Source organism: Kogia breviceps, chromosome 6, assembly GCF_026419965.1.
Source record: "Kogia breviceps isolate mKogBre1 chromosome 6, mKogBre1 haplotype 1, whole genome shotgun sequence".
In the NCBI taxonomy this organism is placed as follows: Eukaryota; Metazoa; Chordata; class Mammalia; order Artiodactyla; family Physeteridae; genus Kogia; species Kogia breviceps.
In genome coordinates, this window is record NC_081315.1 from 127163941 (window position 1) to 127177334 (window position 13394).

General features: G+C 42.3%; 1 protein-coding gene across 3 annotated transcripts in view; it reads right to left on the bottom strand.

Annotated features, from left to right (window-relative positions):
* Positions 1-11225, bottom strand: part of PRDM5 (PR/SET domain 5) — a 202102-nt gene extending 190877 nt beyond the window's left edge. For 2 of the 3 annotated variants that reach the window (XM_059066317.2, XM_067036584.1), the window contains exon 1: positions 10842-11225. In XM_059066317.2, coding sequence (XP_058922300.1) covers positions 10842-10934 — 93 coding nt within the window. In that variant the 5' untranslated portion in view covers positions 10935-11225. The remainder of the gene's footprint in view (positions 1-10841) is intronic. The other variant, XM_067036583.1, reaches the window with a different exon arrangement.
* Positions 11226-13394: the final 2169 nt, after the last annotated feature.

A 13394-nucleotide genomic window follows, 5' to 3' on the forward strand; every position in this document is an offset into this window, starting at 1 on the left:
TTTAGACAGAGAAGACAGTTAACAACACGGAAGCAGAAATCACTGTATGAACTTACTACAAAAGCTCTTAAATGAGAGCTAAGTCAGGAGGTACACCCTAATGCCTTGGTTACCTCCTCTTTCTCCTCACCTGGAATCAAAGCATGATAGCTGGGGCTAAAGGAGCCATTTTGAGGCCGAGAGAACTGCAAAGACTTCCACCCTGACATTTGGAGCCACAGAACTGATAGCAGCAAATGCCCACCTTGTTATAGAGAGAACATAACCCCCAAGCTTTAGATTACTACTCTGTTACTCTGCGCTGATACAGCAAATATCAGGCAAAAGAAATGCACTAGTGCCCAGGATATAGCAGAATTATTCTTTATGAAATTCATCAGTTATAATATGAATATGAAATGGGAAATGCAGGAGAGTTGTGAAGGAGGAGTGATTCTGGAATATGGTGACCTGAATGCAGCGCCTGTTCCTTTAACCCCAACTCTAAGCCACTTGCTTCTCCTGAGCAAAACAACTTCTACTAGCATGTATGGGTAACTGTGTATAACTGAAGCCTTAGGTTCTGGCACAGAACTGGTGCGAGGCATTCTCTAAAGTGGGCTGAGTAATTAACTGAGAAACAACAGAAGAGTGCTGAGGACTGGCAACTAGGGGATCCTGAGAAGAGCCTGAAAGGCAGAGAAGGCTGGGGCCATAGCACACAGTCCCTCCCATCCTTGCAGCCCAGGAAAGTGCAAAGAGACCAGAAAGCCAACAGGGAATTGACAGTCTATCTGTCACTGCAGGCCCAGGACAACAGAGACCCCTTTGCCTACAGGGGAGGACTGATACCTCAGAGCGTTCTTCAATAACCAGTCTTGAGCTTCGATAAAACAACCAAGGCAAACTGCCTGTAAAAAGGGACCCAGCTGCCTATGAAGGAGACCAAGCAGAAAATATCCATACTCTGTAAAACAGAACACCTGTAGGAGACAGAGTACTTTACTTAAAAGGAATTATCTGTTGGGAATTCCCTGGCGGTCCCTTGGTTAGGACTCTGCGCTCTCACTGCCAAGGGCTCAGGTTCAATCCCTGGTCGGGGAACTAAAATCCCACAAGCCATGCGGTGGGGCAAAAAAAAAAAAAATTAATTAATTAATTGGAATATGTCAATTACGTAAAAGAATTTAAGAAGATTCAAGTACAGCACTCAAAAAAAAAAAAACTTTTAAAAGTGAAAAATACATAATTTCCTAGTTAAATATTTTTAGAGAATAAATTGAAAAAGAAATACAACAACCTGAGAATCACTTACCCAGTCAGGAAATCCTTTACAGTCAGATGGGAAGGAGAGCTACTTGATGATATACACAGATTCAGAGAGAATATTATCCACATGATTTAATGAGAAAAAGAACCATAAAAAGCCTCTAACTAAACAAATTAACCAGAACAAAGGACAAAAATTAGAAGAAAATGAATAGCTGGTGTATATACACACGTGGGTATGCAGAATATACAAGTTAAATAACAACTCTTGAACAAGGGATAAACTTTTAAAAGAAATTCTATTAAGTAACACACCATTTCATCAAAACTTGGGAATCTGGGGGGAAGAAAGGCAGGAAGATAAAAGCATCCCCAAAGTTGTAGGGCAGGCAGAGGTTGGGAGCGCTGAGTGGTGGCAGGAAGAAAGGAGAAGAGGGAACTAATAGAGAAATGAACATCTTGTGGAAGAAATCATATTTTTTGTGGAGAAAATGGTTGAGGCTTTAGCTATCAAATAAAAAAATCATGTGCATCTGATTATGAAAGAGGGGAAGAAGAAGTAAATCACTAAAGAAAAAGAAGAGTAGAACTAATAAATTAACAAGAGGGGGGGAAAGAATGAATAGTGACTTGAACAGACAGCAAAAATAAGGAAAACTGAAAATAAGTTATAACAATATAAAATAAGTAATGAGTGTAAAGATGACAAGAATAAAAATTAATTATATCAGTCATTACACTACACATGAAAAGGCTAAATTCTCTTATTAAATGAGATTGTGATACTGCATTATGAAATATAACCTAGCTAACATGGTTACAAAAAGATAAAACAAAATGATAAAAAGCAAATTAAAATGAGTAGACAAAGATATACAGATAAAAGCAAAGAAAAGAAAGGCAATAATGTACCATGCAAGGTTAAATTAACAGCTGAATGCACTAAACAGAATGAAGCATAATGTTATGTAATGATATAAAGCATATTTATGAAGAACATAGAATAGTGAGAAACCAGTAGCATAGAAATCTTAAAAACGCAAGAAGAGCTAGAGTGGGAGATTTTAAAATACCTTTCAAAATTGGACAGATAGGTTAAGTAATAAAAAATAATAAATAAAAATATACAGAAAATGCCATTAATCTTAAAACTTTCAAAGTTCAATATCCATCAAAGATTTAGAAAGACTATCACTCCTACCCTAATAGTAAGAAAGTCTGATAAACTACAAAATCATAACTTTTCTTGAAGAGTGCACTGGCTTACCTATGGCGGATCACAGGAGGAGCTGCTGGCCACCACACAAGCAAGTAAGAAATCAATTAATTTTTTTTTTTTTTTTTTTTTTTTTTTTGCGGTATGCGGGCCTCTCACTGTTGTGGCCTCTCCCGTTGCGGAGCACGGGCTCCGGACGCGCAGGCTCAGCGGCCATGGCTCACGGGCCCAGCCGCTCCGCGGCACGAACCCGCATCCCCTGCATCGGCAGGTGGACTCTCAACCACTGCACCACCAGGGAAGCCCTAACATTTTAATAGTTTGCTAAAGAATGCATGTGAGACAGCTTGCCTGTATAGAACCACTGGAAGCCCCAGACCCAAGGGGAGTTCACACATACCGACTCTTTTCCAAGGGCCTCCCCATATAAGAAAGATTGGGGGACAGAAAGGACAGAGAGACTCCTTCAGTGGTGCAGAAGGAAAACAGCAGCCGCTGCCAGAATGCACAACAAACCATACCTCCTGCCCTTATCTTTCTCTAATGTTAGGAGAAGCCTTTAGCTACTACTACAAGAACATAGCAAACTCTGTCATCTCCAGGATACAAACAAAGATCAACTGCTGCTGAAGGAAGAAGTACAGGCTCAGGAATTTATACCACAGACTTAAAGGATTCTTACCGTTGGGTGAGGGACAGGAAACACTCTCCCACAAAAAAACCAATCACTGATCCAAGACAAAAGTTTGGCTCCTACGGGAAAGAGAGGTAGGAATGCTATGTCAACTCAACTCCCAGAGCTCAGGCTGATAAACCCTAGATAAGAGTGAAGCTGGACCAAGACAGAGAACAGAGAGAACACAGGCCTCAAATAACACAGCGGTCTACTATGGGGGAAGGACAAGAGCATGGCAGCTTGGTGAGAGAACCCCACTATGGTGCGGGCACTCAGGGACAGAAGAAAGCTGAGAGTAGAACAGAGACACTGAGAAAAACCTGGAGCACCGCAGCCACCACCCCCATCACAAGGCAACTCTAGAAGGATCTGAAGCCTGTGGTGCACTGCAAGAAACAAAAACAACAACATGATGCAAACACACCTTATCTCCTAACTAGCTTGACCCAAACTCCCACACTAAACAGGCGGACAAAATAAAACACGTGCATATTTCCAAACATAAATACTATTTACCACACTGATTGTTTCACTCATGACACTGGCATTCAGTCAAAAATACAAAAATAAAAACATACACGGAAACAAGGGAAAAACAGCAAATTCTGAAGCAACAGAGCAATCAGCAGAATCAGATGCAGAAATGACACAGACATTACAACTATCAGACAAGGACTTTAACAATAAATATGGTTAATTTGCTAAAGAATGTACTAGAAAAGGCAGATAACATGCAAGAACATAGGGGAAGTATCAGCTAAGACATGGAACCTGTAAGAGAGAATCCAGTGAAAATGCTAGACATAAAAATCATGGTTTCGAAAATGAACTCCTTTGACAGACTCACCAGGTAACTTAACACAGCTGAGAAAAGCAGCAGTAAACTTGAAGGCAACAGAAATTACCTAAACAAACACAAAGTGGGAAAAGAAAAAAAAAGAAAAAGAAAGCAGAACAAAGAATGTAAGAGCTGTGAGACAATATCACATCAATTGGTCTGGCATACATGTAACTGGAGTCCCAGAAGAGAGAAAGCTTATGCCAGAAGTAATATTTGAAGAGAAAATGGCTAAGGATTTTCCAAAAATGATAAAAGACATCAAACCACATATAAAACAAAAAAGCAAGTTTTAAAAAAAATTTTAATGACATCATATTCAAACTGTTAAAATGCAAAGAAAACGAGAAAAACCTTAAAAGTAGAGGAAAAAAGATTATGCGTGAAGAATGTAACTTACAGCAGACTTCGTGTCAGAAACTTTGTAAACTAAAAAAAAGAACAAGTGATATCTTCAATGTAATGAGAAAAAAAAAAAAACCCGTCAACCTAGACAAGATATCTTTCAAACAATAAAGCAAAATACTTTTTTTAGAAAAACAAAAGCTGAGAAAATTCATTGCCAGCAGACTTGTGATATAAGAAAGGCTCAAAGAATATGGTACCAGAATATGATACCAGACAGAAATGTAACTTCAAAACAAAGAAATGAAGAGCTACAGAAATGGAAATAAAGGTAAATAACAGTTTGCCTTATTTTTTTAATTGTTCTAGAAGATAATTTATAGTATAAAGGGAAAACAGTAAAAATGTACTGTAAGGTTTATAACACAAAAAATAGATGAAAATGATAGCATAAACGATGGGAAAGAGCAATTGCCAGTATAACAACTATATCTCACTGCCTTTTTGACATCTGTTGTCTAACAGACTTGTCAAAATCAACATGCCTTAAACCAAACTGCAGATCTTCCCCATTTAAACCTGTTGCACCAAAATCTTCCCCTATCTCAGTTGCTGGCTGACAAACCAATCCTCCCAATTTCTCAGACTAAAACCCTTGGAATCATCTTCCCTTTCTTCCACTTATCTCATCAGCATATTCGATCTTCAAACTACACTTCCATCACTGCCACTATCTTGGTCTAAGACACCATCACCTCTCACATGGATTATTGCAAAAGAATTCTAGTAAGTCTCCCAGTTTACATATTCACCCTTTGGTCAACTGTTCTCCGCACAGCAATCAGGGTGATCCTGATAAACTCAAGTCAGGTCATGTAACTCCTCTGCTCAAAACCCTGCAGTGGCTCCCCATTCGACTCAAAGTAAAGCCAACGGCTTTACAATGCCCCAAAAGGCCCTAAGAAACGTAAGCCTGGTACCCTTCTCTTCACTCTCTCTCTGACCTCCTCCCCTAGTACTCGGCCCCTCGGTAAGTCCATTCCAGCCTCACCAGCCTCCTTATTCCTGGAACACAACAGGCAAACGCCCATCTTAGGGCCTTTACTCTAACTGCTGCCTAGAATGTTCTTGCCCTAGAAATGTCTGGCTACTTTCCTCCCATCCTTTAAGTCAGTGCCCAAATTTCCCGGCCGGTGAGGATTAACTGCACCAACCACCTATGTAGAAAAACATCCTCCCACAAACGCACACAGTCTTCCAAGTCAACAAATACCCAGCTCTACTTCTTCTTTTCTACAGCACTTACCACGTTTCCACACAGTATAAGACTTTTCTAATCGTTCATTGTTAATTTTCTTCTCCTCTCACAACAATGCAAGCTCTGCAAGAGCCAGAATTTCTGTTTTGTTCACTACTGTATTCCAAACAGCTGGTACAAATCTTGGTAATAAACATTTACTTAATAACTGTGTAAAACAAGACCCAAAGAAATGAAAATTATGTCATATCCTCTGCATAGAATATGTTCAGTTATTAAAAATAATAAATTAGAGCTAAAGCAGATTACCTAGAGGGATTTCTAGGAGATACTGCTGAATGATACTCTTTTCTCCTTTTTGTAAAATAACTTTTTTTAAGTGTGTGAATAGGTATGTGTCTGTACTCATGGAAATGAGCATGGATGGAGCATTTTATCAGTATATTGAAAAATAATTTTTGGTTTTTTTTTTTTTAGTGAAAGGGATGTATGGAAGAATCTTGAGTTCCAATTCTGATTAATCCTCCTGTGATATATAACCTTCCTCACAATCAGTGTCCTCCTCTATAAAACAAGGACAACAACGGCCACCTTGCAGACTTGTTGTAGGGCTGAAATACAAACCGTGTAACGCATCCAGTGACTATTCTGTCACTCACCGTTCTGTCACTAGCAACTAGCCCAGGGCCTAACAACTGCAACTGCTCAATAAATATTTGTTGAAAGAATTAACTGTAGCTGTTATAACCACACACAAAAAACAGAATCTGAATCTGTAATAACACCAGGAAATACAAAGCTGCATTGAGTCACTCTTGTAGAGTGTAAATGTGTGAACACAGGAAAGAGATAGCACATATGGCAGGCATCGATGGTGATTATTTTCCCTCTGATTATGTTTGCAGATTAGCTATCACCAGCCACCAGCAACTGTAAACAAACATCTACTGGCAGAATTTTAGCCAGAGTATAAAGACCCATTATTTCTTCAGGAGAGGCACCTTCTGAGTGGATCAACAAAACACCTTCTTCCACAAAATCTAGTCTTCTTGTATTAAAAGGTATGCATGGTGATTCTTCCTCTATGCTTTTGCTTACTTTTCTTTTGGGGTGTTCTCTTTCCCATATGTTTTTCTAACCCTATACAACTTGCCTCTTTTTTTATAGCTTCTTGTATTTTCACAAACTCAGATTCAAACCCTTATTTCAGTTATTTTTCCTCTTGGGGTTTTACCTCATCAAATGTCTTTGCTACAAATCCCTCAAAGAGAATCAAGGTGCCTGCCTTGGTGTGAAGGAGGGAGAGGGAGATGGTACTGTGGAAGGAATAGGAGCTTGCAGTACAGCTGCGAGCAGCAAGATTCCAGGCAAAGCTTCTCTGGGCTTCAGTGTCTTCATCGGTAAGATGAGAAGGTGCCAGCTGGATTCCCCCCTGAAGTTCTTTTCAACACCATCGTTCAGAACACCATCAGAATCTAGTATCTCCTATTCTACTTCTCATGTACATATTTTCCCTTCCTCTTTATAAGGGAACCACTCACCCAGGCTTTACTGCATGAGTGCCAAGCTTGTTGACCTCTGCTAGAATCAACACCGAAAAGGCAGAAGAGTCATCAACATGGTGGATCTGCAACGCGTACGTTTTATTGGGACCAGCATGTGAGGAGGGACGCACTGTAAAATGTTCCACATAATGTAGACAAGGAAGAATTACACTTTGGAGCTGTGGTAGGATGTATAATGGCCCACGGAAAACGTTTACATCCCAACCCCTAGAATCTGTATGTTACCTTACATGGTAAAAGGGACTCTGCAGATGGGATTACATGAGGGACCTTGAGAGCTGAAAGTCAGAGGGGAAGAAAATCCAACAGCCTACAACAAACCTCAAGGAAATGAAGACTGGTAGTGGTATATTTGCCACCTTAACCCTTTCCATAAAATCACAGAATCTGAGAGCTCAAAGAAATCTTATGGTTTACCTCTCCACTTTCTGAGTTCAAACACAATGTGAAACACACCACCGCCTGGTTAATCATATAAGCTGGCAATGAAAAATATGGTCATGATATAAAAACTGTAACGTAGTGAGATGTTCACATAACTTTTCATTGTATGTATACTTTCTATATTAGCTTTGAGTACCTAACATTAATTTTAATCTGCACAGTTACCTAGAATTCCACATCTTTTTTACAACATTAAACTGTGCTCATGAGATAACACACGGCAAGTGCTTAGAACAGGGTCTGGCACGCTAAAGTGTTAAATCTACTATTTTGTATTATTTTTTATCTTACCATTAGCAAATTGCAATGCATATAAATGTGAATGAACTCAGGCCTCCTTTTTCTACTCTAGGGCTTTCCAGCAGACTCTCATCCATTCTTTCTCCAAGAATAATGGCTCACACAGAAATATCTACCAGATGACCCCGTCTTCGTGCAAGCTCTAAACTTCCATAATGGAAAGAAAAGGAAAGGACTTTCTGTAATGGCAAGAAAAGAAAAAGAAGTCTTTCCCATTTCTTCTTCTTGTCATTTTGTAGATTTTATAGAAGAAAAAGAAAGCAGCAGCAGCACCAGGCCTACAAAAAAGGACAACTGCCAAGGAAACACCGAGTGGGACTAAGGTGGAGCCAGGGAATTAGGTGACTCTGCTGCAGGGACTCCACTCTAGGAGACCCCACACAAAAAAGGGTGGGTCTAGAAAGGGATTAAGGATCCCATTGGTAAGGGAATCCCCAATCCATATGGTGAATGTAGCAGGGGTAGAGGGTCTAGCAAAATCCCCCAACCTCAGCACAGCTCTGGATTAGATTCTCTGAACTGAAATCAATAGATGACTTGAATTGCAACTGTTTTTGAAAGATGGAATTGTTATACAAGCATACGTGTTATAAAAGTGTGATAAAACTTCTGTGATACATTCCAAAATTTGTTTAGAATAGAGAACATAAAAACTTTTACGTAAGGTCCTTAATAGAGCTGCTGAAATACTTTTTCGCAGACCCTTTGATTAATGGCCAGAGTTAAAGCTAGTACCAGGTAACTTAAAAAATATTTAAGCATCGAGAAACTACATGCAAACTGGTAAGGGATGCACTGATATTCAGCTTTAGCTTTACAGTATAGCTAAAATCTGTTATTCAGCTTCAGCTTTGTCCTCAACTTCTGGAAAGCAAAGGAGCTGAAGCCTACTTCAAGGTCATTTCTGGCATCAATGAACCTGTCAATGATCAATGACCTTATGATTATCTTGTGATCATAACTAAACTATATCACTAATAGCATGTCATTTGGATTTATTGCAAACATCTGCATATTCACTTGAACTCTAGGTAAGCATTCTAGATGTGACCTGGATGAAATCATGCGTTTTACATGTTGAACTTACACGAACCAGGAAAAGATAAGTATCTGTAAGTACTGCAATAATAAAATGCAATAATATATGATTTTGGAAGCTGTTCATTCTACACCCCAAAATAATTTAAAACTTCCAAGTAACTTATTTCATGGAAAAAGAATATGGAATTAATAAAAATATCAAAAGAACATACATCGGCCAGCTGTCTCTAAAAACCTAAATAATATAAGGCAAAAAATAAGGATAATTTAATAATTCTAATATTTGTACAATTTTTACTATAAGAACCATTATATTACTATTAAAATACAAAATAAAATAATGTTTAAGAACTGTGTTTAATTTTTAAGTACTTATATTTAGTCCTGAGACCTTCAAGAAAAATCCATTTGGGAATTTTCATATCTTGTGAGAAAATTAAAAGCAGAATCTCAATTTCTGCTTTGAAAGAATGTTGATTTTAACATTTACCCTTTTGGCAAAAACATCCATTCAGATCAAGTGTTTACACCTGCTTTTCTCCCTGGAGCATTCATTCTCCCAAACTCCCATTTGAAGGAGTAAATACGGGGTTTATTGTTTCCAATTTTACCCTGGGAGATACTTACAGACCCTGCTGTCAATGAAGGCCTCCTGAAGCACCTGTGCACCTTTCTTCACCTGCTCCTTAGGTGAGGGGGTGGGGAAAGACTCATACTCAGATGAAAGACATCCTGATGTCTCCGGTGCATCTTGTGAACCTCTTGTTAGCCCACCTTAACTGAACAAGCCTGCTCCTGCCCAAACCTCACCCCTACACAGTGTGGGTAAGGGGTGCTGGGAAGCTGGCAAAAACAGATCTGGGAAGGACATGAGCTTTGGACGAAGAAGCGATGGGTCTGAAGCCTAACTCACTAACTCAGCAGGAAATTTAACCTCCAAGTACTTCTGCTTTCTCCTCTCCTACAAGAGGATTAAGACTGTTCTCACGGGAGTGCTGTGCCAGTGAAGTTGCTAACAGAAGTAACGCAGCAAGCATGGGCCCTAGCACCAAGTATCTGCTCAGTAAACGCTGGGCCTCATGACCCTGACCATTTCTCCACTGCCTCCGTGATTTCAGATTTCACACATCCTTTGAAACAGCTATAACACAGGTCTCATCAAATCCAAAGACTTGGTATTGTCCAGTAATCTCTCCTCCTAGGCCTTTGCTTTCAACATCCAACATTTCCCAGGCCGTTCCCTTAGGGCCACTGCCATGTGCTGGTCCTACTCACGTGTCTCTAAATCTCTGGAAGGAAAGATCCGAGGAAAATCCAGAAAAGCTGGGAAAAAAGTTCAACGATTCATGCATTATCTAGCTGGCACCTCCCAGGATTCACATTACACATTTTGGAAGGCAGGAAAGAACTGCGGGGTGTCTGAATGATATGCTAAGGCCTGCGTTGAGCTGCGCTCTGGGCAGCTCCCCGCAATCTCCACAGGGAAAGTGAGGCATTCCCTACAGGAAGAAAGGCGGCAATGGAGCTCGGGCGCGCCTGGGAAGACACCCGCCCACGCGTGCCTCTGCCCACTCCCGGAGCCGACGAAGAGGGAGGCTCCATCCCGACTCACTTCCTGCAGGGGAGGAAAGACATCTTGCCGCAGGGCGGCCGGCGGCAGTTCCGCCTCTGGACCGGCCGGCTGCAGAGCGCGCCCCGCCGACACCTACGTGGCGCTGCCCGCTCGCGAGGCGCGGCGGGCGAAGCCCACCCTCCGCCGCCCTAGCCTCCCCGCGGGGCTCCCGGCCGGCCCGGCGAGGGGCGACGCGAGTGAAGCCCGCGGAGCCCCCGGCCCGGCGGACGGGCGAGCCCGGGAGGCGCAGGGCGCGCGGCGGGAGCAGAGGCGCGCAGGCCGCCGCCGGGTCACCCACCTTTCTTACTCTGCGGGCCGTGTAGAGCCCCATCCCGTCCTGAACCCGGGAGGACTTCAGGGAGAACCTGTCCGGCACGTACATGCCGAGCATTTTCCCAGCTGCGGCCGCCGCCTCGCTTAACACCGGCGCTCTGCGCCCGGGAGGCGACACATGGAAATTTGGGGTGCCGGGGTGGAGGGGAGAGGCCGGCGGGGAAGGAGGAAATGGAGTTTTCCTCCCAGAATCCCCACCTCCCCGCCGATTCCAGGATCCCCCGCGGCTCAGCCCCTCCTCGTCCCGGGTCTAGCTCGGCCCGAAGCCGCCGAGGCCGCAGCTGCCATTGCTGGCGCGGGGGCGTGGGGGGCGCGGGCCCGGGCGCTGCGGGCGCCGGGACGCTGCGGGCGCGGGGACGCCGCGCGCTGATTGGCCCGAAGTTAGCGGCTCGGACCCGCTCCCGGGCGTGGAGCCCGGGGCAGGGCTGACCCCGGAGCTTCGAACCCGGAGGCTGGGGAGCCGAAGAGACCCGCCCGCACCGTGCGCCCCGCGCAGCCGCGTGCGGACCCGCCCTTGACCAGTTCTGGGTTTTGAGTCTCTGAGCTCGCACTCCCAGTCGGCGGCGAATTTTGCACTCTTCAGATGCAAAACGAAATGGGCCTTGACCGAGCTGGGGCCATCCTCCAAAACAACTTTAGAAGTTCTAGACCGAAAGCATACTTACTGCCTAACTACTGAGAACAATCCCTGGGGTTTAGGAAATTTTAGTCCCTTTACATCTGAGTTATGAATCTTTGGTTTATTTCATGCTTGTTTCAGAGGTTCGAACACATAGGGGACCAATAAATATGCAGATTAACGTTCAGACAAAGCGGGTATACGCAGCTGCAGCTAATCCATTTCAAGGTAACTCAAAATTTGTCGTGAAGAGTTGAAGTAATATTTAAATCCAGTAGAAACTAGTTCTGTTCTGGTGTTCTAATCCTTGGGAAATTCTTACACTTCCAAAGATGAGCTATTCCTGAGTCCTCTCTACCTTGAAAATCACCAGACCAATTCCAGGTTTTCAGACATAGAGCAGTGGAGATGGGGAGATAAGAGGGAATGACCGAACGAACAGTGGAATCTGGAATCACGGCCGTGAAATAGCACCATAAGTCTTCTTTTGGTGTTTTTAATGAAGTTAGTAGGTATCGCAGTGGCGCTCAGAAAGAACTTTAGAAGGATGTTTCATCTTTCAAGAGCAACTGGGTGCGCTCTACTCATTTCTCTTGATATTCTTGATAATTTTCTACTCTGGGTTCTTTTCTCAGGAACTATTTGATGTTCCCAATAAATATTTGATGTTTCTTATAAACTAATAGTAATCATAATAATAATTTTGACAAAATTAAAGGCCACACTGTTAAAAAAAAAAAAAAACTCAACCGAATACATTTTAAAGATCTTATTGGCTTTATTCAACAATTCGTGGTTTAGACAACATCCAATCTGGCAGATAGGAGCTCTGAGGAGCTATACAAAGTGAAAGGCTTTTATGGGTAGAAGGAAGCAGGAACAAGGAAGTTATACCAGGCAAAAAAAAAAAGTGGATTGGCTATTGCAAGGTATCTTTCTCTTAGGGGATGGTGGGAGTCTGTTAAGCACATTACCTAACTGAAGCTGAACAGGCACCTCCCAATTGGTTGGCTTAAGCTTCCATTTCTAGAAGAGCCGAAATTGTAATTAAGTCTCCGTTTGGTGATGGAGAGTTTAGCATAAGGGACTCCATTTGGGGCCTGTTGTCTTGTTTTTAGCAACACACATGGAAATGATTCCTGTGTCTTCTGGACTAAGGAAAGCTTTGGAACACAAACAGTTCCTAATTTCCTAAGTAGGAGAATTTTATTAAAGTTTAGAAAAAGGTTTTTGAAAAGCATTATGAAGAAAATCATGTAATAGCAATATTTGGAGATTTTAAAGAACAGTAAATAAATGATTTTTTTTTTCTTTAACTGAAGGGTAGGTAGCTTTGCCAGGGGTAAGAGGAACAGTGCCTTATTCTTTGAGTTTTGATCTCTTTGACCTACCATTAAAGATTCTAACTTGCTGTAGGTGGATACGAATTAATACATAAACAAAGTTTGGGGGAAGTTTGAAATTAGATGGCCTTGAAACATGTAATAGGGATTCAATAAATATGTCTTGATTAGAAGTCTATTCTGAGGCTAATCTGAGATTTTCAAATTAGTCACCAGTGAGCCTAGACTGCAACTGTTGTTCCTCAAAGAATCTGGACTAAGTAGGTTTTCCTGGAATCCTTTAAGCCAGTGCTAAAATAAGGCCAGACCAGGTCCACTGGACCCAGCTGGAACCAGGCCACAATCCAGAGGGTGGCCATGGCACATTCCCCAGGGCGCTCAGTCTTTTGTCACACACAGCTCTTCAGCCCTGGCCCTCAAGCCACCCTGGCTCCTCAGTCACATGCTCTGCCATGTCTCTTTGGGCACAAAAGTTTCCACAGTTTTTGATCACCGGAGAGAAGAAGAAATGTTTTCTGGACTTGGTCTGACACAAGCCTCGTTCACTGATGACACT